General features: G+C 37.2%; 1 protein-coding gene across 1 annotated transcript in view; it reads right to left on the bottom strand.

Moving 5' to 3' along the window:
* ITPR2 (inositol 1,4,5-trisphosphate receptor type 2) overlaps window positions 1–24,214 on the bottom strand; it is a 507,541-nt gene that overhangs the window by 379,956 nt on the left and 103,371 nt on the right. The window contains exons 3-4 of the mRNA XM_027838537.1: window positions 6,286–6,401; window positions 1,396–1,482 (exon numbers count right to left, since the gene is read on the bottom strand). Of these exons, the coding sequence (XP_027694338.1) occupies window positions 1,396–1,482; window positions 6,286–6,401 (203 nt within the window). The remainder of the gene's footprint in view (window positions 1–1,395; window positions 1,483–6,285; window positions 6,402–24,214) is intronic.

Below are 24,214 nucleotides of genomic sequence, written 5' to 3'. Positions count from 1 at the left end.
CTTTCACACCCACACTTGATTTAATTAAAAAAAACAGTTTTTAAACAGTTACTGCGCTGTTGTCCTTTGCTAAGACACTGTACTATGTATGTTCTTTAGATACAAAGATAAAATACAACTTTTGTTTGTGTTGTCCATGACCACAGTTGACCTATTTTTTCTCCATTACACCTCTCTCAAAAGTACCCCACAAACTAAAGTGGGAACAGGATTTTTTTCTTTTTTTGTAAGGCAATGGGGTTAAGTGACTTGCCCAGGGTCACACAGCCAGTAAGTGTTATGTGTCTGAGGCCGGATTTTAACTCAGGTCCTCCTGAATCCAGGATCGGTGCTCTAACCACTACGCCACCTAGCTGCCCCAGGAACAGGATATTTTTAAAAAAGGAAAACTTCAGAAATATTTTTACCCACTCAAAGTAGAAAAATTAAATAAAGCCCATGAAACTGGAATTAAATTCTGTCAACCCCTCTTCAAGCACTGCATATAAAAGAAAAATAGAATAGAAGTTTTAAAAAAAGATACCTAAATAATGATATTGTCCTGGTTTTTTTTTTAATCACAAACCAAGGAACATATTAAAAGTTCTATATAAAATGTGAAAAAATAACATAGTTGGGCTCAGTCATATATATAGGTTAACTAATAATTAAAGTAGGTCTGCTATTCAAATTTGGAGAAGAGTGCCATCTAACTTACTTGAAAATCATCATCTCTGTAACACTATATAAGAAGATGGAATGGATTTAATCTTCAAGATAAAAATGAGGAAGGGTTACTATTTTCATGTATTTTGCATAAGATAGAGGTTGGGCTTTTTTCAACTTTTCAATCAAAGTTTTGTTTCACTACATACTCAAAATTACATAATAGCTGGGTCCATCTACATGTACCTACACAAAACTATTTGATATAGACACACCTTGAAATGAATGAAATTATGATACATATTACATTAACTAAAAACATCAAAACATTGCCACAATAATTTATACCTGAGGACGTCCGATTTAAATTCTTCAAAACGTTAACATTCTATTACAATTTACATTTAGGAGGCTAGATGGGACAGTCGATAGAGTGCTAGGCCTGGAAGACATCTTCCAGAGTTCAAATCTGACCTCAGACACTAGCTGTGTGACCTTAGGCAAGTCACTTAACCTTGTTTGCCTGGTTTCCTCATGTGTCAAATGAGCTGGAGAAGGAAATGTCAAACCACTCCAGTACCTCTGCCAAGAAAACTCCAAATGGGGTCACAAAGAGTAGGGCATGACTGAAAACTTACCGAACAATAGCAAAGATTTACATTTAAGGAAAACTTATCCCTTCCCTCCCTAAATTACCACGAAAACTTTAAACTTTTTTTAGGAGGAAAAATCAGCAAAATAGAGACTTACTTGTATCACATTACTGTATTTAACAATTTCTCCCAACAGCTTCCTATTCTCCGACTCATTCTGTTTTTGTTCCAGCTCTGCAGCATGCTGCAAAATAATTATAGGATCATCAATAAGAAAACACAGTATCAAGGGTACAGTACCTGACAAGAAAGCTATTTGACATGAAAATTGGCATCGTGAAATGATATTTGTGGCTCCTATGATCCTCTAAATCCCCTAGGGCCTGGAATCCTTTCAAGAAAGTTTTGGCCACCTTCAACCCTACTTGTGAATTCAAGAGTAACCTGAAGCTTCCCTACATTCAGTTTCCTCATCTGAAAATGGTGGGGATGGAGGTAATAATAGCATGTATATCTCAAGATTATTGTGAAGCGCCAATGAAATAATATTTGTAAAATGCTTTACAAACCTTAAAACATTATACGGATGCTATTATTCTTATTACTATTACAACTGCTACTACCACCACCACCACTACTACTACCACTACTACTAATACTACTACTACTACTACTACTACCACCACCACCACCACCACCACCACCACCACCACCACTACTACTACTACTACTACTACTACTACTACTACTACTACTACTACTACTACTGCTACTACTACTACTAATATTATATGTCTTAAAGGCTGAAATGTTGATTTGTGGGGTAAAACTTACTTCCCTCTTATCAGAGGGAAATGTTACCTTGAGGGCCCAGACCTACCTCCTCCCAGAGGAAGCCCAATTCCTAAAATCCAAGGCCCAGGAATCTTTCTGAGTCCCTGATGTCTCTTATTCTTGCCTTATCAGATTTCTAGAAAAGTACATGGTTGGTAGGGAAAGGAGGAGAGAGAACATTTAGCTTTTTGACACAAATCTCCAAAGTGAACTCTGGATTTGGAGCTCTCACCATCAAGCTTTGATTGTAGCATTTGCTATCTTCCAAGTTGTAAATGTTCACAATTTCTATCTCTGTATCCTCAACAAGTCACTTAATCTCTCTGAGTTAGTTTGCTCAATTATAAAATGAGAGATGATCTCTGAAAGTCCTAATAGGTGCTTTTTTTAGGGAGTTGAACTCCAAGATCTCTTGTGGATCTTATATATCCTTGAGGCAATGAGTAGTTTACCAAGTTTTTTTGAGGTGGCAATGGGTGAGGTCCAAGTCAGACCTGGACCTCAGTTTTCTCAACTATAAAATAGGAGGGTTGGGATGGATGAGCTCTAAGATTCCTTGTAAGAGATAAATCCACACTTTACATGATTCTACCTCACTGGGTAAGTGTCCAAACGACAACCATGAATGTCAATGAAATCATCTCAGTTGAGAGTCTTATGCACGCTTTATACCTTAACTCTAGTAAAGAGTCAGGGCTGTACTGTGTTAAATGTCCAAATGTCTAACAACCAGCTTTCCAAAAATGCAGGACATGCAAGTTTAATCTACATTATTAACACTTTCTCCACCACTTTGTTAAGTCTAGGCAATCAACAAAACAATAAATCAAGCTTTGATGTATAGCATTTGCCAGTTTTTGAGGTATAAATGGACTCTTTAGAAAGTTCCTTTCATTAAATATCCTTGAATTAAGGGTGCGCTGGAGCCAGCTTATATGGGCTTGAGAAAGTCATTAATTTTCAATGTGAGCATTTATACCTTGGGCAAAGTTAAGGGTTAATTTGATACTATAAGAGTTACTTCATCTATTAGCTTAGGGCTTTGATTGAAATGAATCTATGGTAATTGAACAGTTTTAGGAAGGAATTTTTTTTAATGTAATTCTTCTAAATACCTATTTCTGTAGGACCTACAACAAAGGCCTCTAACATTCCTTATAGATCTAAATGACTGATTTTGGGGAACCCAGGTGACTGGGGGAGGGATCTAAGCATGAGCCAGGATTTAGCGCCCTCATATAAGAAAGTGGTCAAGTAACTGAGAACTTAAAAAAATGTCTATTGTTCTGTGGGGCTAAGATGTACCTGTTGGCATAGAAGTGTCAGGTTTGGAAAAGTTTTACAATATTTTGCAAACAAAAGATTTTGAAAGACTTAAGAACTCTGATCAATGCAATGATCAACTATGATGCCAGAGTACTCATGATGAAACATGCTACATACTTCCTCATAGAGAGGTGACAGACTCAGAAGGTAGATTGAAACATGTATGTTTTTTAGACATAGTCAATGTGGAAATTTGTTTTGCTTGACATAGGGAGGGACAGAAGACAGATTTGGGTTCATTGAAAAAAAAAATGGAAAAAAAAGTACCTTCTCCAGCCCCCATAATGATCTTTGTTTCTGACATTTACATACATGTTATTTCATTTGAGCCTCACAACCAACTCAGAAGTAGATGATTAATCAATAAGCAAACATTTTTAAAATGCCTACTGTGTGCTAGGCACTGGATTAGGAATAAAAAGACAAAAGCAAAAACAGTACCTGCTTTCAACAAGCTTGTAAGCTAGTCAGGAAAGATGATATGCACATAAATAGGTATGTGCAAACTATATAAAAAATAGAAACAAAATTATTTAGGGGGTGAGGGGAATGAGGCTAGCAGCCTGAAAGATCAAGAAAAATCTCAGATAGATGGTGGTGCTAAAGCTTAGCCTTGAAGGAAAGTAGGAATTCTGAGAGGCAGAAGTAAGAGGAAACAGGCAAATAGGATTAAGTGACTTGCCCAGGGTCACACAGCTAGCAAGTGTCTGAGGTTAGATTTGAACTCTGGAAGTTGAGTCTTCCTGACTCCAGACCTGGCACTCTATTCACTGCACCTAGCTGCCCTGCAGGAGCCAAAGGAGTAGTCAAAAAGGTAGTAGAACCAAGAGAGAGTACAGTCAAAATTCTAGAGAGAAGAGAGTAGCCAAGAAAAGGTAATCAACAGTGTCAAAGACTACAGAGAGGTCAAGAAGGATGAGGATTGAGAAAAGGCCATTAGATTTAACAATTAAGACATCACTAATAGGAGAGGATTCTGGGAAGACAGCCAAGAAAACTTTTGGCTCTCTAAATATCCTCCACAAAAAAAGACAGAATATCATCTCGAAGGGAACTGTAGAGTAGTGGCAATAAATGAAAAATCAGGGTAAAGCAGTTGTAAATCTTTCCAGGTTTTTCTGAAATCTGCCTGCTCATCATTTCTTATAGCACAATAGTATTCCAATAGTATTCCATTCCAATTCATATACCATAACTTGTTCAGCCATTCCCCAATTAATGGGCATTCCCTCAATTTCCAATTCCTTGCCACCACAAAAAGAGCTGCTATAAATATTTTTGTACATGTGGGTCCTTTTCCCTTTTGTATGATCTCTTTGGGATATAGACCTAGTAATGGTATTGCTGAATCAAAGGGTATGCACAGTTTTATAGCCCTTTAGGCATAGATTAAAATTGCTCTCCAGAATGGTTGGATCAGTTCACAATTCCACCAACAATTAGGGTTCCAATTTCCCACATCTTCTCCAACATTTATCATTTTCCTTTTCTGTCATGTTAGCCAATCTTATAGGTGTGAGGTAGTATCTCAAAGTTGTTTTAATTTGCATTTCTCTAATCAATAGTGATTTAGAGCATTTTTTCATATGACTATAAATAGCTTTAATTTCTTCATCTGAAAACTTCCTGTTCATATCCTTTGACCATTTATCAATTGAGGAAAATTTTTCTTGTATAAATAAAAATCTATGCAGCCAAAAATAGAAGGAATGCAGAAAACTTTCATAGACAATCTCTCAGACAGGATATGATTGGGTTGGAATATTGCTGTGTGGTAGGAAATGATGAGGTGGCTGATTTCAAAAAAGACTTGGACTTATGAAGGAAGATGCTATACACATTCAGAGAAACAAATGACAAGTCAAAATAAGCATAGGACAGTCTTACATATATGTGTATGAGTATATATGTATATGTGTGTGTGTGTTTGTGTATATATCCATGCTTAATTGTAGCCTTCTCCAGGGTGGTTTGGGGGAGGGGAGGATAAAGTAAAAAGTGCACAGTAGAGAACAAAAGAAAATGTACAAGGAAGCAAAGAAAAGCTAGGCAGTTTTGAAAAGTGTATAGTATTTATTATGTAGGCTTTCTTAAAATGGGAATTTATCATTTTACATTAAATTTTCTCTTATGTTCTGCTGTGTACATGATATTTTTTTTCTTTTCTCATTTTCTATTTAAGCTTAAATTTTAAATTTTTTTAAAAAAAAAGATCACTAATAACTGTGAAGAAAGCAATTACCATTGAATATTGAGGTTGGAAGCCAAACTATAGAGAGTTAAGAAAGCAAGAAGAAAAGAAATAGAGTACCTATTGTAGCTAGAAAAGCTGGATAAGCCTGTAGGCTGGTTCTTGAACTGATACCTCAGAATGAGGAATCACCTATTCAAAGGCATGGAGGTAAGCAATGGAAATAACAAGTATGGGAAACTGCTAGCAGGTCATAGTTAGAATAGAGTATGGGAAGGGAAGTAATTTGAAGTAAAACTAGAAAGGTAGATTGGAACCAGATTGTCAAGGGCTTTAAATGCCAGCCTAAGGATCCTTTATTTTATCCCAGAAGCAATAGAGACACACTCCAGCCAAGGTTAGATTGGTCATTCCTTACTCCAGCTTCCAAATGTTCCTCCAGCTAGCATCACTGAGACTCTCTTTTGTGGGTTTTTGGTGGAGTTTTCTTCTCAAAATTCTCTACTGCCAGGAAATGTTAAGTGGGCACACCCTATGACTTTAAAATCTCATCCAGTTTCAATTTGTTTTTTGGTATTTCAGACATTTATGAGCTGATTAAAAGTTTAGAGCTATAGAAACCAATAGAAAAGATTTCTATTCTCAAACTAATTCTAACCTAAGGACTCACAAATAATAACCTATAATAAGCCTTACCTGTAATTTCTTAAGCAATGCTGCTTCTGTGTGGTTTCCTTGTTTGGCTTGCTTGGCTTTCCAGTATTGTTTTTGTGCAGAATATCGGTTCATAGGGCACACTTTAAAAAGGCAATCTGTAACAAAATTTTTAAAACAAGAAGAATGGTCAATGCCAAATAATTTTCTCAAATTTCTATAATAGCCAAAAATTTTTAAGCTATACTGTTATAATTTTTAAAAATACGATCTATCCATAGCACTCAGCTTAGAGATCACCTTGCCCAACTTCATCATTACTCAATATTATTTTAAAAGAAAATGAACCTGAGAGACCAAGCCAACACAGCAGCATAGAAGGAAGAAGCACAGCTCCACTCCTCCCACACCTGCTCCAACAATGACCTATGAAAAATGCCAGAGAAAAAAGGACAAATGCTCAATAACTGAAAAAAAAATTTAGAAAAGAAACCCAATTAGTTGTTGGGAGATATCACTTTTTAATCAACGCATGGCCACCTAATTTCAAAACTGGCTGGTTTCCTATAAATGACTTCTTTGGCCTTGTTCTGTTCACTTTCAACTGCCCATTCCTTGGGGCCATCTTCCACAGCCAAGGTGAAGTTCCATCACAAAGGTGATCAAGGTTGTCCCTTGCATACCCATCCATGCTCCATAATAAGTCAAAGAAAAAAAAACATTCTAAGGGAATTGAGCGGTAATGTAGCATATGAGAGAGCACGTTGGACCAGGAGTCAGGAGATGTGGATTCCATTGCTAGGTTTAAGTTCTTCATCTATAAAATGAAGGAATTAGAATGAGATGCCCAGCATTCCTCACTGTCCTGATATTCAAAGAGTAGTCATTAACAGTTCAAAGTCAATCTGGCAGGATGTTTCCAGTGGAGTGCTCCAGATATCTGTGTTTGCCCTGTCCCATTCTTATCTCTCTCAAAAAAACAAAAAAGATAGAGATGGTAATTATCAAATTTGGAAAATAATATAAAGATGGCAGAAATAACTAACATACTGGATAACAGATCTAGCATTCAATGATATTCTTGACAAAATCATACAATCACAGATTTAGAGCTGGAGGAGAACTTAGAGGTCATTAAATCCAGATCTCTTGATTTATTGATGAGGAAACTGAGGATCAGAGAAGTTAAGTGAGTTTGCCCAGAATCACACAGCTAGTAAATATTAGCAACAGGATTAAAACTCACATCTTCCTGACTCCAAGTCCAGTGTTCTATCCATTATGCTATATTTCCCCTCAAATATAATACTCATTTGTGTTAATAACTAAACACTAAAAAACACTAAAAAAAACTACAGTTTTGAAAATCTATTTAAAACTAAAAGTTCCCATTTCAGTAGTGAAAAAATACTGGAAGCATTCCTAATAAGTTCAGGAATAAAACAAGGATGTCCATTATCATCATTATGTAATACAACACTAGAAAAAGTAGCTATAGCAAAAAGGAAAAAAAATTTAAAAGAGAGAATAATTATTGGTGACAAATATAGCTCTATTTGTTGAGCTCATGACAATTTACATGCAAAATGCTAAAGAATCAGCAAAAAATTCATCATCATAACAAATAACTTCAGCAAAGTAATAGTACACAAACTACAAATAACATCTAAGATAAAAGTCACTAGGATATGCACATGCTATGCATGTCCTGGTGATTGTATATATAGAAACTGCGTTCACCAAGTAAACCACAAGTTTGGAACAATGCATGCATACCTAAATATATTTACATGTATATATGTGTAAGTATATATACAGTATGTATGTGTGTGTATATGCACTGGTAGATACCTGTGATTCCCTCCATGTAAGAAACTCTCAGTGAGAAAATTCCCTTTACCAAGGAAGAACAATTATTCTGCAGTTTAAGGCCTTAGAGAGTTAACTGGGACATTTAAGTGACTTGCCCAGGGTAACAAAGGCAGGATGTGCCAGAGGCAGGCTTCAATCCAGGTCTTCCAGACTCTTAGGCCAGCCTTATACCCACTACACCAAGCTGTCTCTATTTCTTTATATCAGAAATGTAATTGGGAAATATTTAACAAAATAAATTAAAATATAACAGAACAAAGATAAAGTTAATATGTGGTTTTCTATTTCAAAATGCTGCCATCGGGGATCCTTACATATGGTTTAGTGGTCCCCTTTCTATATGGGCTTGACACTATAGTTTTATATCATTAACCCCCTCAGCCCTAAAAAAGAAAAAAAAAAACCAAACCAGTAAGCAAAGCAAAAATAGATAGCTATAATAATAATGACTGACATTATGTAGCTCTTCGAAGTTTATATACACACACACACAGAATCTCATTTCTCATTTGAGCCTCACAAAATCACTCTGAGGTAGGTGACAAAGGTCCTGGTATTATTATCTTCATTTTATAGATCACTGTGACTTGGAGAAGTCAGCTGACTTGCCCTTCCCTCCCAAAAGAAGGAAGTTTCAATACTGAGATAGGGAGGATGGTATGATATCTTTTAAACACAATGGCTTTAAATGAGATTCAATTTAAATAAACAATATATTACAGTTCCTATTATTCAATCTCCCAAATAAGGAAGGTGACTGAGTAGCCTCATCTAATAGGCTCCTTGATACACCAATAATGTCACCCCAAGACTCTGTAAAACTCTATGTACAGCCCTTTGTTCCTGTGAGCTGCTAATCACCTGGCAATTGCCTATCAGCTCATGCTAATTAGCCTTTTTATCTTCTAGCCTAGCCTCTTGATTTATTGATCACCAGTCAAAAGGACCAAGGTGGGAGCAATTACCCTCTGGGAGGATCTTCAGTAGTCTAGGTTGAAGAATTCCTGAACACTCTCAATGCAGCCTATGGTATGCATTTTACTACCACATTGCATTTTTGACTCATATTGAAATTGTGGTCAATTAAAAGCCATTGGTTCTTAATATGGGGTGCATGAACATTAAAAACATGTATTTTGATTACTGTATTTCAATATAATTAGTATTCTTTGTAATCATATATATTTTATGCATTTCTAAAAAACATTCAGAAGGAATCTATAGACTTCATCAGACTGCCAAAGGGGTCCATAATATAAAAAAAAAGGTAAAGATCATTTTCTCATTAACTTTTGTTTTGCCACACTTTCCCCAAACAGTACTTATTGATTCTGGCTCATTATGCTAACTTATCAATGTCTTTTTTCATTTAATCATCCAAAGTATTAACCTAGCCATGTGAGATTAGTACCACTGGCCAAGTTGACATTCCTACCTCCTATGTCTCTTTGAGTCATTTGTAAATATTTTGAACAGTAAAAAAATACTGTTTCCCAGAAAACTCCACTAGAGATTTCCCTCCAAGCTGACTTTGATCTATTAATGATAATTTTTGGATCCAGTTACTCAAACAACTGTAATATCATGTAATTCCATTTCCCACCAGTTACACTGCTTTTGAATTTTTTTGGACTTCTCCATTATGTCTTCTTCCCTCAGGGAATTCATCATGGGAAAATCTCATTGTCCTGACTGAATCAACCTTGGTAGTAACATCTCACCAGTACTCATTGCCCCTCTCATTGGATCCTCTAGAGGACAGACCATGCCCTCAGAACCATGAGTTCCAAAACTTCCTTTAAGGAGGGGGCCCAACATAATCATCTCTCCCCATTTTCCATCAGCATTACTGCCTTTGGACTTCTTTGGACTCCTCCATCATGCCCCATACACCATATACTTTCTTCCTCCTCTCACTACCTTTTTTTTAGCTTCCTTTTATTTGTAGTCTTCCCCCTTAGGTTGTAAGCTCCTAGAGGGCAGGTAGGTACTAGCTTTCTTTTTATTTGCATTTGCATCTCCATCACTTAGCATAATGCTTTACATATGGTGCTTAATAAATGTTTCTAGAGTGACTGACTCGTTCACATCCATCTTGTCTACAGGGATAGCATGAGAGTATCGACTGCTTTGGCTTAATTCAAGTATGCCATATCTATAGCATTTCCTTAGTCTAGTAGCCCTATGGGTGGGGGAGGGGGTTGGGAATGAAGTTCATCTGACAAGAGCCAATCTAAAGATTATTTTTCTTAGAAGAAGAAGGGATAAGACATGGTAGGTAGATCTCTGCTGTAAGGATTCAGTGATATTACAACATTAGGAAACTCCCTCTACTAATCCAGGTCAGCACCTTCTCTGCAATTTGGAGTCTTAGAGAATTGCCTACAGCACTGAGAATTTAAATGATTTGCCCAAGATCACAAAGCCAGTATGTGTCAGAAGCAGTTCTTGAAACCAGGTCTACCTGGTTCCAAAGCTAGCTTTCTCTCCATTACAAAATGCTACCTTCTCAGAAGAAAAGAGGAGCAAAATAATAACAAATAACAATTTAAATAATGCTTTAATGTGCAAAGAATGTGGCATATGGTATAGTATCTCTTTTGATCCTCACAATAACCCCAAGAAGCACTACAGGATTATTATCCCCATTTTTCATATGAGGAAACTGAGGCTCATTGAGTTAAGGAACTTGCTAGTCAAGAGTCAGAGGCAGTAATGAAACTCAAGTCTTCTTTATTCTAAGTCCAATACTCTTTTCATTATCCAACTAAGCATTTCATTTCATTCACCAGAGCAATCCATCTCTCCTGTGATCTTCCTCTTAACGTCAACATATATTTACTAGTTTTTCAATGTTGCTGTCCTTAATATTCATCCTACACTCACCTTCTTCTGGGCTTTAGTACTCCTGACACTTTCGTACAGTATTTACTACTCTTTGGTCTTCACCCTTTAAATACTTGCCCATGTCTCCTCTTTTATACCTGTCTTTGTAAAAAACAAATCTAGTTGGCCAATGATTTCCCTGTATCAGTCTCTTTCAGCAGCTCCTCACTAAAATCACTTCTACTTGTGTCTTTAAATTTTAATTCATGAGAGCTTCCCATCCCTCTTCGGATGACCTCCCCTGCAAATTATTAGGCCAATGAATCTTACCTGCCTCTGAATTTTAAGAATTCTAATCTCCTAGAGATTAAGACTATGCCTACATTTCCTCTCTTTCTCTATCACAAATTCTCCCATTGTTTCTCCTTGTTGGTTAGAATTCAATCCAGAGAAGTCTTCCTCATTCCCTTGCCTCCATTTTGAAGGGATAAACTTATTGTTAAAATCAAATACAAATTTATTAGTTCCTCCATATTCAGCAGAGAGAGTTCTAGCAAATGTATATAGACAGTTGAAATACCTCAGTGCTACATTATTGTGATTTTATGCCATATTTAAAATCTTTTTTCACAAACTGCTCATCTAATTCCCCCTGCCTTTTTTTGTTAAACAGTAGATGATTTGTAGTATTCCCCCACAATAATATCACTTCTGTTCCTCCCCCAACTAATCCTTTCCACTATATTTCTCCCCTTGAATTTACAGAATCAAGACTCTAGGCCTATCTTATCTTATTGTGCTTCTAGAGATACTGACATCACTGCAAAGACCTGTGGGTATAAGTATTACTAACCTAAAGAAACTATGGTGAAATGTGCTCCCATTGGAAAGAATTCTGTCTCCAGGCAGGACAATAGAAAGTGCCTGCTCAGTACTTTGTAGTTTGTTCTTAGATTGTTTCAAAAACAATTTGGTCACTGTACCTTGTTGGCTACACATACTTTCATCAATCTCCTGATTTTTTATTTTTCTCTCTCATCATTGTCTTACCCTCCATTCATCTTTCAACTCTGTACCACCCCTAACTTAGTATTTATCTTCTCTGTGCAGTTCTACAACTACAATGGCCATTCTCTACCGGAGAGGAGAATATGGCTGTGACATCTATTTGTGTGTCTGTTGTCCAATTATTTGGATACACGCCACAAAGATGAAGGGGGCTGAATTAATTCCTCTATGGGTTCCATGATTTGCTCACAGGAGTATATATATATATATATATGTGTGTATATATATATATATATATACACATATGTTAGGATCATAGATTTTATTAATTTATTTTTAGTTTTCAACATTCACTTCCACAAGCTTTTGAGTTTTACATTTTCTCCCCTTCCCTCCCCAAGACAGTGTGCAATCTGATATAGGCTCTACATCTACATTCCTATTAAACATATTTTCATATTAGTTATGTTGTGAAGAAGAATTAGAACCAATAGAAAGAACCATAAGAAAGAAGAAACAAAACAAAACAAGAAAAAAAAAGAGTAAATAGTATGTTTTGATCTGCATTCAAACTCCATAGTTCTTTCTCTGGATGTGGATAATATTTTCCATCATGAGACTTTTGGAGATGTCTTAGATCCTCTCATTGCTGAGAAGAGCTAAGTCTATCAAAGTTAGTCATTGCACAGTGTGGTTGTTACCGTGTACAACGTTCTTACAAGAGTGTATCTTAATATACAATCCTACTCTTCTACTCCTCTTACCAATTCTGTTCCTTTTGAACAAGAAATAAAGCTATGTTCCAGTCCCATCCTCCAAATCTCAAATTTGTGTAGTTGCATTAAGATCTCTGTCATCTTATTTTATTATTCAGATTTTGTACATTTATATTACATTACTGGTGAGAGTGCCACCAACCTCCCATTCACCCAGGCTCACAATTTAGGAATCATCCTTGACTCTTTACTGTCTGTCATTCTTCATATCCAATCTGTAGTCAAGTGCTTTCATTTCTATCTTTCTAATATTATGTGTATATGTGTGTATACATACACACACATACATACATAGATACATATATACATACACACATATATATTTATATATAGCACCTTCCTCTCCTCTGACACAACAACCACTCTGGTATAGGCCTTCATCACCTCATGCCTGGACTTTTTGGTCGTCCTGCCTCAAGCCTCTCCCCGCTTCAACCCATCCTCCAATCAGCTATTAAACTGATCTTCCTAAAACAGATTTGACAATATCAATCCCAACTCTCACCCACCCAAATACACACACACACACACACACACACAGAGAGAGAGAGAGACAGAGACAGAGAGAGAGAGACAGAGAGACAGAGAAAGAGAGACAGAGAGACAGAGAGACAGAGAAAGAGAGAGACAGAGAGAGAGTTCAACAATTCCAGTGGTTCCCTATTTGATCCTTCCAGGCTCAAATATAAAATACTCAGTTTGGCTTTCAAAGCCCTTCATAATTTGGCCCCTTTCTATATTTACAGTCTTCTTACACATTACTCCCCTCCATAGACTATAATCCAGTGATATTGGCCTCCGTGCTATTCCTCACACAGGATACTCCATATATTGACTAAGCATTCTCAATGACTGTTTCCCATGCCTGGAATTCTCTGTCTCCTCATCTCCACCTCCTATTTCCGTGACTTCCTTCAAGTTTCACTGAAGTCCCAATTTCTGCTAGAAGCTTTCCCCAATCTTCCATAATCTTGGCACCTTCCCCAATTTGTCATGTATATATCTTGTTTATACATAATTGGTTGTATGTTGTCTCTCCCGGCCCCTCACCATTAGACTGTGAGCTCCTTAAGAGCAGTGATTTTTTTTTCTTTTTGCCTTTCCGTGTATCCCTAACACTTGGCATAGTGCCTGGCATATAGTAGGCACTTAATAAATGCTAGCTGACGAGCTAGACATTGGAAGTTATGGATTTTATTACTGGCTGTATTCTTAGATACTGTCTTCCATGAATGAATGAATTGCTATTCCTTTCTGTTAAGAGGAATGGTTGTTTAATTGATAGATAGTCAGCTTCAAATTCAGGAAAAGCTAGGTTCAAATCCTGCTTCTGGAAATTACTGGCTGTGTGATGGTAGGCAGGTCACTTAACTTTCACTGTGCCCTAGGGAACCCTCTGAGACTATAATGAAGAAGGTTACAATGAAGGTTGCAATCTGCATCACCTGAGAGCTCCCTGAACTCAGAGGTCCAAGCCTCTCCCCATCTTTTCCGTTGCTATTCTTCTTGCATGTCCTTCTCTAGAACACTGGTGTCAAACTCAAACAGAATCAAGGCCACTAAACCATACAGAAGGATTCCAGCACTTAGAAAAGCCACAGTTTATATATTTCTTTATTATTAATACACCAACACATTAAAATCAAATCAGAACTACATTTTAATCTGGTTCAGGTCATACTCAGGAGTGTCGTGGGCCTCATGTTTGACATATTTCTTCTCCAACTTTGGCTAAACCAGTTATTTTTTTTTTCTCTCCTCCAATTTCAACTTAAAACCTTTTGATCAGAGTTGCAAGCTTCCCAGTCCCTGTGAATTATACTTAATCCCTGGACAACAGCTTACCATTCTGATATTTTAACCTGTGGCCCAAAAAAACAAATCGGATACTACTTTCTTAGCCAGCTGTTCACTTCCCAAAACTCTCTTCTGAATTTCCTGCTTTTAATCAAGCAGCCGGCATTTTTTCAAAATGCCGCCTGTGTACCCAAGATATTTCTCAGTAATAACATACCAACAATCCCACTACATTTCTCCTTCCTCTGATCTTTACCATTATCAAACAGCAGTTGTGAATACACTACATGTTCACTGAATTTACAAAAAACAAAAACCTGCTTCATCCAGAGATGGCCCAGCTCCTTATTCTACAGGAAAAGTCTCTTACTGATTACTTTACTTAGATCCATAGATGAGTGTCCTTCCTTACTTTCTCTTTGCCACATTCTTCTGCCCTCCTTCTAACCTACTCACCCAAGTAAGAATTAGCTTGTTTGTTTGTTTGTTTGTTTGTTTCATTCCTCCTGAAAGTATTTTTTCTATTGTTTCAAAGAACACTTCCTTCCTCTTGTAACCCTTAGGGAATAGAAATGTATTTCACCACCATCACTTTCACTTTCCTCCCCCAGGACAGGGACCTTTGAGCTAAGCTTGGGTATTGCTTGTTACCGACAGAAACAGAAACAGAACCAACCTCTCTAAGAAGCTCCACAGAAAATTTGGTCTTGGTCTCTGTCTGTGGTTGAAAAAAGAGAAAACATCTTTTGACTTTTTTTTTGTACCTCTCTTGACTATGTTTGTGGCAACTGCCCTAGCAAACTGCCCGTTTGCCATAAATATTCATCATTTTGAATGCTCTATCACTGGGAACTCGAGAACAAGGTTTCATTTATTTATTGTTGGTTTCCTTTGCACTACTAGGACCACACAATTTTCTCCCCCTGCCTTCTGGGTGCAGCAATTTTCATTTCCCCACTTTTTTTTTTTTTTTAAGGCAATTGGGGTTAAGTGACTTGCCCAGGGTCACACAGCTAGTAAATGTCAAGTATTTGGTCTGAGGTCACATTTGAACTCAGGTCCTCCTCACTTCAGGGCCTGTGCACTGTCCACTGTGCCACCTAGCTGCCCCAACCATTTCCTCACTTTTAAGCTTCCTTTTGTATGTCATCTTCCCCCATTAAATTGTAAGTTCTTTGAGGGCAGGGACTGTCTTTCTTTTTCTTATTTGTATCCCCAATGCCTGGAACATAGGCACTTAACAAGTGTGTACTGTATTATATTATATTGTGCTGTGTTGTTTGCATTGAATTGCATTGTATTGTATTATATTATATCTGGCAAATAACTTAATCTACAAACAGAAACCAGTTAATCAAGAGAAAACCTATCCTACAAATAGAGATCCAATCATCGATGTGATTTCATTTTTGTATCCCTAACACTTAGCAGAGTGCCCTGCTCTGCACGTAATAGGCACTTAATAAATGTTTGTCAAATCGAAGTATTGCCATAATAAACAAGTTACAAACAAGATGCTATCTCTAAGACAGTGTAGTCAGTGAAGAGCCTGGCTTGTGACCTTCCAGGTACTGTTGACAAGAGGGACCTAGCTTCAAATGCTTTCTATTGCTTACTAGCTGTGTTGACCATGAGGAAATCACTTAACCTCTGAATGGCTCAGTTTCCTTATCTATAAAATATGGATAATAATTGCATCTACATCCCAAATCATTGTGAGGATAAAATGAGATAACATTTGCAAAGTGCTTTGCAAACCTTAAAATACTATATAAAGGCTAGCTATCACTATTATTAAACGAGATAATGTTTTCAGTCATTGTTGTTTAGTTATGTCTGACTCTGTGATACCATTTGGGTTTTTCTTGGCAAAGATATTGGAGTAGTTTGCCATTTCCTTTTCTAGCTCATGACAGATGAGGAAACTGAGGCAAACATGATTAAGTAACTTGCCCAGGGTCACACAGCTAGTAAGCTAGTAAGTAACGTCACACAGCATTCTGAAGCCAGATTTTAACTCAAGAAGATGAGTCTTCCTGACTCCAAGGAGGCACTCTATCTACTGTATCACCTCACTACTGGAAGTGCTTGGTAAACCCTAAATATTTCAATGGATTAGTGATCTTATTTCCTGCAAGGAAAACCAACTTATCCATGCCCTTTCATCCTTTGTGATTCATGTTCATATTTTCCCAAAGACCCTTCCCAGAGGTTCCAGCCAATGAACCTCTAAGTTAAGGATTCTTAACCTTCTTTGTGACATGAACCCCTTCTCAAGATAATGCTTACTTCTCAGAAGACTTTTTTTTTTTAAACAAATGCATGGACATTCTGATTAAGCATGCCTCCTTTACATTCTTTTACATGATCCATCTTGTCCCTTACTCTCAATGTATGTCATCATATCTTTATAGTAAGTTGCAGTTATTATAGTTATTATTAATATGATTATGATGGCATATGAGATGAAGGTGAGGAGAAGGTGATTCCTGATTGGAAGAATTTAGGGGGAAGGCTTCCTTCATGAAAGAAGCTAAATTAAACTTTCAAAAATGAAAAGAATTTCAACAAAGAGGAGAGGCAAGGGAAGGGGCAACATTCTTGGGATGAGGAACAATGGTGGTAAGGTGCACGACATATATGAGGGCGGGGTGAGTAGTTCAGTTTCTCTAGAATACCAAGTACAGGGAAGGGAGCAATTTAAATAAGGTTGAAAATCGAGGTGGCACCAGATTGTGTATTGTCTCAAGTGCCAAGAGTTTGAGCTACACTCCGTAAGAAAGAGGAAGTTATTGAAGGATTTCAAGTAGACCAGCAACACGACCAGATGTAGGCATAAGAAAGATCAATCTTTTGTTGTTCAGTCATTCAGTCATGTCTGACTCTTCATAACCCCATGGACCACAGCACACCAGGCCCTTCTAACCTCCACTATCTCTTGTCCAAGTTCATCTAGAATGAGAATTTGAAAATGGAGAGGGGAGAAAAAGAGTACAAGAAGGAAATTCTAAGCTCAAGAGGTTATAGCAACTGTCTAGGAGGGTTGTACCTGGGGTAGTTAGTGGTGATGGGAATGAAGAAGAGGGGAGAGATACAAGAACCATTAAAAGGTAGAATCAACAGCATAAACAGCAAAACCTAACAGTATAGTCTGCTTTTTTTTTCTTCCCATCCACATTTTGCTGCAATTTCTTTAGGTTTAGGCTTATTGGATGATGGTTTTTCTGTCTCCTGCATTCAATGGCTTTTCTTAAATAAATACAAAAGATGTGAATGAAACAAACTGAAGAGAGAAGAGAAAGGGCATGGGAAGGTACATCATATTTCCTTAGGGAGTGCAGCTAGATACCTGATCACAAAAGGGCATGTTTTTATTCAACAATCTAAAGAATCTAAAACTTAACCAAATTTATTTTGAAAATTATAAACTAAAGTTTACTTTAAAAGACAAGCAAAAAACCCACACTTTTTTTAGAGAGATACTGGGGTTTGCCTTGGCACATCCTGTATTTATGCCTATAGAAAAGATTTTTCTAATTCTGATATTTACCAGGCTTTTAAAGTACATTCAATTCACATATCCATTTCACTGCTATGCCTGAAAATTATATAACATATTTAAGTATCATCACCCTATGAAAAAGGAACCAGAAATGTCTATTTTTCAAAACTCATTGTGCTAAATAGCAATCTCCACATTTTATAAAACTGATTTTAAAAAAAGTTAGCTGTACATATTTTTAAGGTCTGAAGGAATTTTTTTTCTTTTTTTTAAAGAACAATAATTAACATGACTTCTTTTATGGTTTGTAACCATGAACACAGAATAAATATTTATTCTGTCTCCTAAGTGCCTGTGAGAGCCATCATTCCCTTATTGATTCCTGATTTTTAAATTACTAACACAGATGAGGAAATGTCCTATAAATAACTGTAAACACCCACTCTCCCATTTGTAGGTTCAAGTTTGGAAAGTCACATGTACTACATGCATTTGACCCAGGGATGTGCTTCCTGCTTCATTACCTGGCAATGTATAGGTGAAAACTAGAGAATTAAACCGGTGATTCATCTGTATTTGGCAAATTAACTTCAAAACCTCGCTCTTACTTGCTATATAAAAACAGCTGGGGAAGAGGCTATTCTAACTTTTCCAAAGTCCAAGAGGATTTAAAGTGCCCCTAACCTACCTCCTGTTTTATCTGTGCTGCATCAAACTCTGCTTCCAGAATAATTCAATGTCCCAAAGAACAATTTCAGATAAAATGGAACCATTAGAATCACGATGAAATGCTAATCTGCTACACCTGCAAAAAGGCAAGACAAGTCCATTCAGCTCTCCCACAGCAAACCTAAAGGTATCATGGTATAGCAGAAATGGTGCTGGCTTAGGAATCAATGGAGTTCAAATACCACATGTGCTACTTAAAATCAGGGTGATTTTGAGAAAGTCACTTGACCTCATTTTTCTTCATTTGTAAAAGGAAGAGATTGGATACATGACGTCTGAGAACTCTGCCAGCTCTAAATCTGTGCTCCCTATGATTTTATAACCTATAAGCTTTATCCACTCCCAACTCGTGAACCACCCAGGGGCTGTGTATTTTTGACTTTGTAGTTCCAACAGACAACAGCATCATTGTTTCCATTTCCATCTCCTTTAGGAAGCAAATGTTTCTGTCTACCTTCTTAACATGCCTCACTCATGCTGGCAGCAGAGCTGGTGGGGAGAAAAGTTCAGAACATATTCACAAATAGCCCCGCTCCATAAACTGTTTTTCTGTTGTTGACAGTAAAACAATAAATCCCTCTGCACCTCCTCCCTTCAAAGCCTCTCTAGCATAGTGTCTATATAACACGCTTTGATCTCCAGTCCTTCAGCAACAGCTTTATACTGGGCAAAGAGATGATTAAGATACTTAGCTCCCTAAGGTCTACTTAAAACGTCCAGCAGCTAGGGGCAATGGCACGTGATTTTCTGGATATTTTACATAGGTCTGATTCTACACCCGAGATCAGCATGCTATTTTGGGGAGGTAAATACTCAAAACATAGCCTACATCCAAGCCTGATAACGTTACTCTCTTAGTAGGCATGCATATAAATTAAATAGGGAAAAAATGCTTCTTTAAAACATTAAGCCAAATTAATGAGAGTACCAAGTAGTTGAACATTCTCTGTATCCATATGGGACCTCCTAAGTCTCCAAGGAAGTTAGAATCTAGTTCCCCTTCAATCACTGTAACTCCCCAGTACAGAGAAAGAACACAGTCAGATGGATGGATGTGTAGCATGTGCTGCGGTTTGTTTCCTGAAGTCTTTTCCTTGGGTCAAACTGAAGATCAGCTAACAGTCCTTTTCTTGTCTCTGTTGTCACCCTTATCGTCCCCATGTGAGATTCATGATATCATGGCTCCCATCTCTGTAGTCACCATCTTCCCAATCATAGTTCTCTTCTAACAATACCCCGGACTCTCTCAGCCATACCTTTCCAACCCCTGTACTATAGAGCCTTTTTATCTAATCACCATGTTGTGGGTTCAAGCACAGCCTTCTGTAAAACGTAAGTCAAAGGGGCTCCCCTAATGAGCAAGGCTGATTGGCCCCAAATATTTTGGAAAACTGAGTCAACAAACATGACCTCTAGAGTAGTTTGAATATAAACTTCATAAAATGTTCTATAGACTACAAAGATGTTTGCTTTGGGATTTTAAATTTTAAAATATGGTCTCATCTAATTTTCTCTAAGCTCAGTGATGAAAGTTTACAAATTATTAAAAAAAAACTGTATTCAGTGTAGTTACTAGTGCCACTGTATGGAGAAACTGACTTGACTCCTACTTTTTGGCAGATAAGCATCCAGTTTTTTCAATCCTCCTTTCCCTCCCCACCTAATCAAGTCTCAAACAGACTCCATAGCAACTTGTTCTCAACTTCTAAAATTAGACTTGTGCTCCCATTGCTAGAGGAAGTATTTAGATGGTTGTTCAATGAGAAGTTGCTGGGTAGCTAGGTGGCACAATGGATAGAGCTCTGGTCTTGAAGTCAGGAGTACCTGAGTTCAAATCTGTCCTCAGACACTTGATACTTACTAGCTGTGTGATCCTGGGCAAGTCACCTTAACTCCAGTTGCCAAAGCAAAAAAAAAAAAAAAAGTTGCTTTGAGGTCCCCTGCTCCAGGTAATTGTATGTATATTTTTAAAAAAAGAGGCCCAAATAGTTTTTAACTATAATTCACTAGCATTTCAAGACTTCAGGGAATTTTTTTTTTAAAACACACACACATACCAAGAAAGATTGGTTGCGTGTAACACCAAAACTCCCAATAAAAAGTGGCAGTTGATAGTGCCACATGCAAATGAACATAAACACACACACATGCACACACACAACTGACATCAAATATATCTCTGGACACACCCACTTGCACAAACTGACACAAGTTTAGAGAAGCTTGGATATTAGACACTGCATGAAGTGACCAAGCAGGCAATATTACAAGAACAATGGTTTAGAATTAGCCCATTTTGTTTTTCACAGCTACAAAAGGAAATTAAACCTCCCAATAGCTGATTTAGAAAGAAAGAATCGCCGACATTTTTAGCCAATTACAAATGCTCCTGGGTAGAATAAATACAGAAGTTTGAAGGGTGTAGCATGTTTTATCCCCATGTAAAACTGCTAGCCACGGATCAAATCAATGGTTCTTATTCATACACAACTCAATTTGTAGCAGTTAGGAGCTAGTTTAAAACTCTAATAAAAAATGTTTAATTTGGTTGTAAATATTTATTCTGGATAAAATCAGAGTAAGTTGTTTCCTGATCCCCCTTACTGTAGTACCTTCCCTTTGTTATCTCCAATTCATCCTATTTATATCTGGTTTGTACAGTTGTTTACATGTTGTCTCCACCATTAGACTGTGAGCTCCTTAAGACAAGAGGTTGTCTTTGGTCTTTCTTTCTATCCTCCATGCTTAGCACAGTGTCTGGCCTGTAGTAGTAGATGTTTAATAAATGCTAGTTGACTGACTGACTCATTTAGGGGGAAAAACAATTTCTGAAAAACTAGGTAAGTGAGGAATTTTGAGAATTCAAGTGTTGCTAGGATATTGCTTAGAGAAACTAAAAGAACCGTTACTGTAGGTAAATTTCAAGCGAGACCAGCAAACACCACCACTACTGTGAACATGTGATACTGTAGGGCAGACACAAGGACATCAGAAGCAAATGGTCTGGGAGTTTTCTTGTTGCTCCCAAATATTAATAGAGAAAACGGAGGCATTTTCTTTGGTTGACTTGGAAATAATCAGAGTACTTGAGCAAGACACTTTGAGATAATCAATTCAAAAAGCATCTTGACACCAAAAGTCCAAAAGTTATTGGCTAACTAAAAGTAAGTGCTTTTAGGCTATAAACTGGGATTCAGGTAATAAACTAGGATTTAGGCTATAAACTAGGACTCAAAGTTGATAAAGAAAAAAATGGAATCTCTAGATTTTCACAGGTTAGATTCAATCTATCTCACAAATCATTTTTTTTCCTTGACTCATGTCCCAACTCAAGATTTTCCCAGGGATCATCAGAATATAATTCATGTATAGGTCTCTATTTTAAAGAACGGGGAGAAGGAGCAGCTAGGTGGCACAGTGGATAGAGCACCAGCCCTGAAGTCAGGAGGACCTCAGTTCAAATCCAGCCTCAGACCAAACACTTGACACGCACTAGCTGTGTGACCCTGGGCAAGTCACTTAACCCTAACCAAAAAAAAAAAGGGGGGGGCGGGTGTTTAAAGGGTCTTTAGCTCCCACAAAAGCTTTTGGATTAACAATTTATTAAATACAGGATAGGCTTTGACTAAAAATTCAAATAAAAAGGACTCTCAGTTAAGACCAGAGACAGTCAAGACCACTCTCCTTCCCTCTCTCGGGGGCATCCAACTCTCTCAGGGACTACCCTACGGCTGAGGATCCACCATAAGAGAAAGGCATTAAGGATTGAAGAGTCAAGTAATCCACCTTGATGGTAAGCCCTTCCACTCCCAGGATCCTATGTAGTCAGTTTTTACCTTGGAAGTTAGTTCTCTTCCTTGCTAAGGGAAAGAAGGGTCATTAGAGAACTGATCCCTTCCCATCTTAAAGTTGCATGTTGCCATAACTCATAATACCAGTAGAGGTCAAGGTCCAGGTTTTTGCCTTCATGCTATGGTTCTGACTCTTGCTGCTCTTCAGTTATGGTCCATGTTCCTGCTTTGTTCCAGAGCTCCCTTGTCCAAAAACTCCTCTGTTGTTCCACTATGACCCTATCAGTCATTGTCATCTCAATGGTCATGTGGTTTCCCAGGCATATGGAACCAAATATTAAATCAAATCATGGCATGTGGGCTTTGGTGCCATGGAAACAGAAGTAATCCAAACTTGTAGCTAAGAAATAGCTTCCCTCCTCCAACAAACAGCTGAATGAACTTCCTAGTTAGATATTCTTCAACCTGATCACTGGAAAAATCTACCAAACTTTCAGAATACTTCCTTTCTGATTATAAAACCAGAGTTTCAGTCTATTAATAAATTCATTTACATTTTTATGGCATATAAATGGGCTGGATATATCCATCTCATTCTGCCATCCAACAATAAACAATGGTATATGCAGTGTGAGTATCTTGTCACCTTATAAATTGCCCAAATATTCCTACACACACACATACACACCTACACACACACTCACACTTCTTGTACTTACTCTAAGAACAATAGTCAAACAATATTGCCATTGCTACTGAAAAGAACATGGCAATCTACTTCCTTATGGCTCCACTCACAATCCTTGTAACTGCCTAAACAAATACTCGGGCTGCCACTCACCTTTATGTGTCATATCTCCCTATTCAATTTAAGTTTCTTAAGGCCAGAGATGACCATACTTTTGTACTAAGTGCTTTATAAATATTATCTCATTTGATTCTCACAATTTCCCTAGGAGGTAAATTCTATTATTATCCCCATTTCACAATTGAGGAAACTAAGGTAGAAGGCTTAAGTAACATGCCCAAGGTCACACAGCTACCAAGTGTCTGAGGTTGGAATTGAACTCAGGTCTTCCTGTGTCTAAGACCTGTCCTACCTAGAGGAAAGAATACTCGATATCATAATATTTGTATCTTATTCCCGAGTCAGCCATAAACCTGCCTTTATTATTGTAATATTGATCACCTGACTTCTAGGAACACTATGAAGACAAATGATATTACTATATAAGTAAACCCTGAAGACTTTCAAGGAATAAGTGATTTAATTTTTCATGGGGAAAAAATTAATCACGAGTACCAATAACTAAACAACTGTTAAAACACAGCATTGGTATTACAAAATTCAACAAAAATTACAAAAATAATTAACTACATTAATTACTTGGTTCACATTTTAAGTATATGTATATGTGAATTGAAGACTAGGAGAAATCTCCATCATTTACTGGATATAAAATGGGGAAGTTAAAGGTGAATATGAAAATATATGTGACTGGTAAAATTTATAAATAAATCACTGCTAATAATATTCAACTTCAATGTCAAGTCAGCCATATGCTGAATATTTTTTGATTTTAATGGGTTTTTTTTAAAGAGTCACATTGAGGGACAGCTAGGTGGCACAGTAGATAGAGCACTGGCCTTGGAGTCAAGAGGACCTGAGT

This window comes from Vombatus ursinus, unplaced genomic scaffold (assembly GCF_900497805.2).
Source record: "Vombatus ursinus unplaced genomic scaffold, bare-nosed wombat genome assembly UNPS02014830.1, whole genome shotgun sequence".
NCBI classification, from domain to species: domain Eukaryota; kingdom Metazoa; phylum Chordata; class Mammalia; order Diprotodontia; family Vombatidae; genus Vombatus; species Vombatus ursinus.
This window is presented reverse-complemented; position numbering and strand designations above follow the sequence as displayed.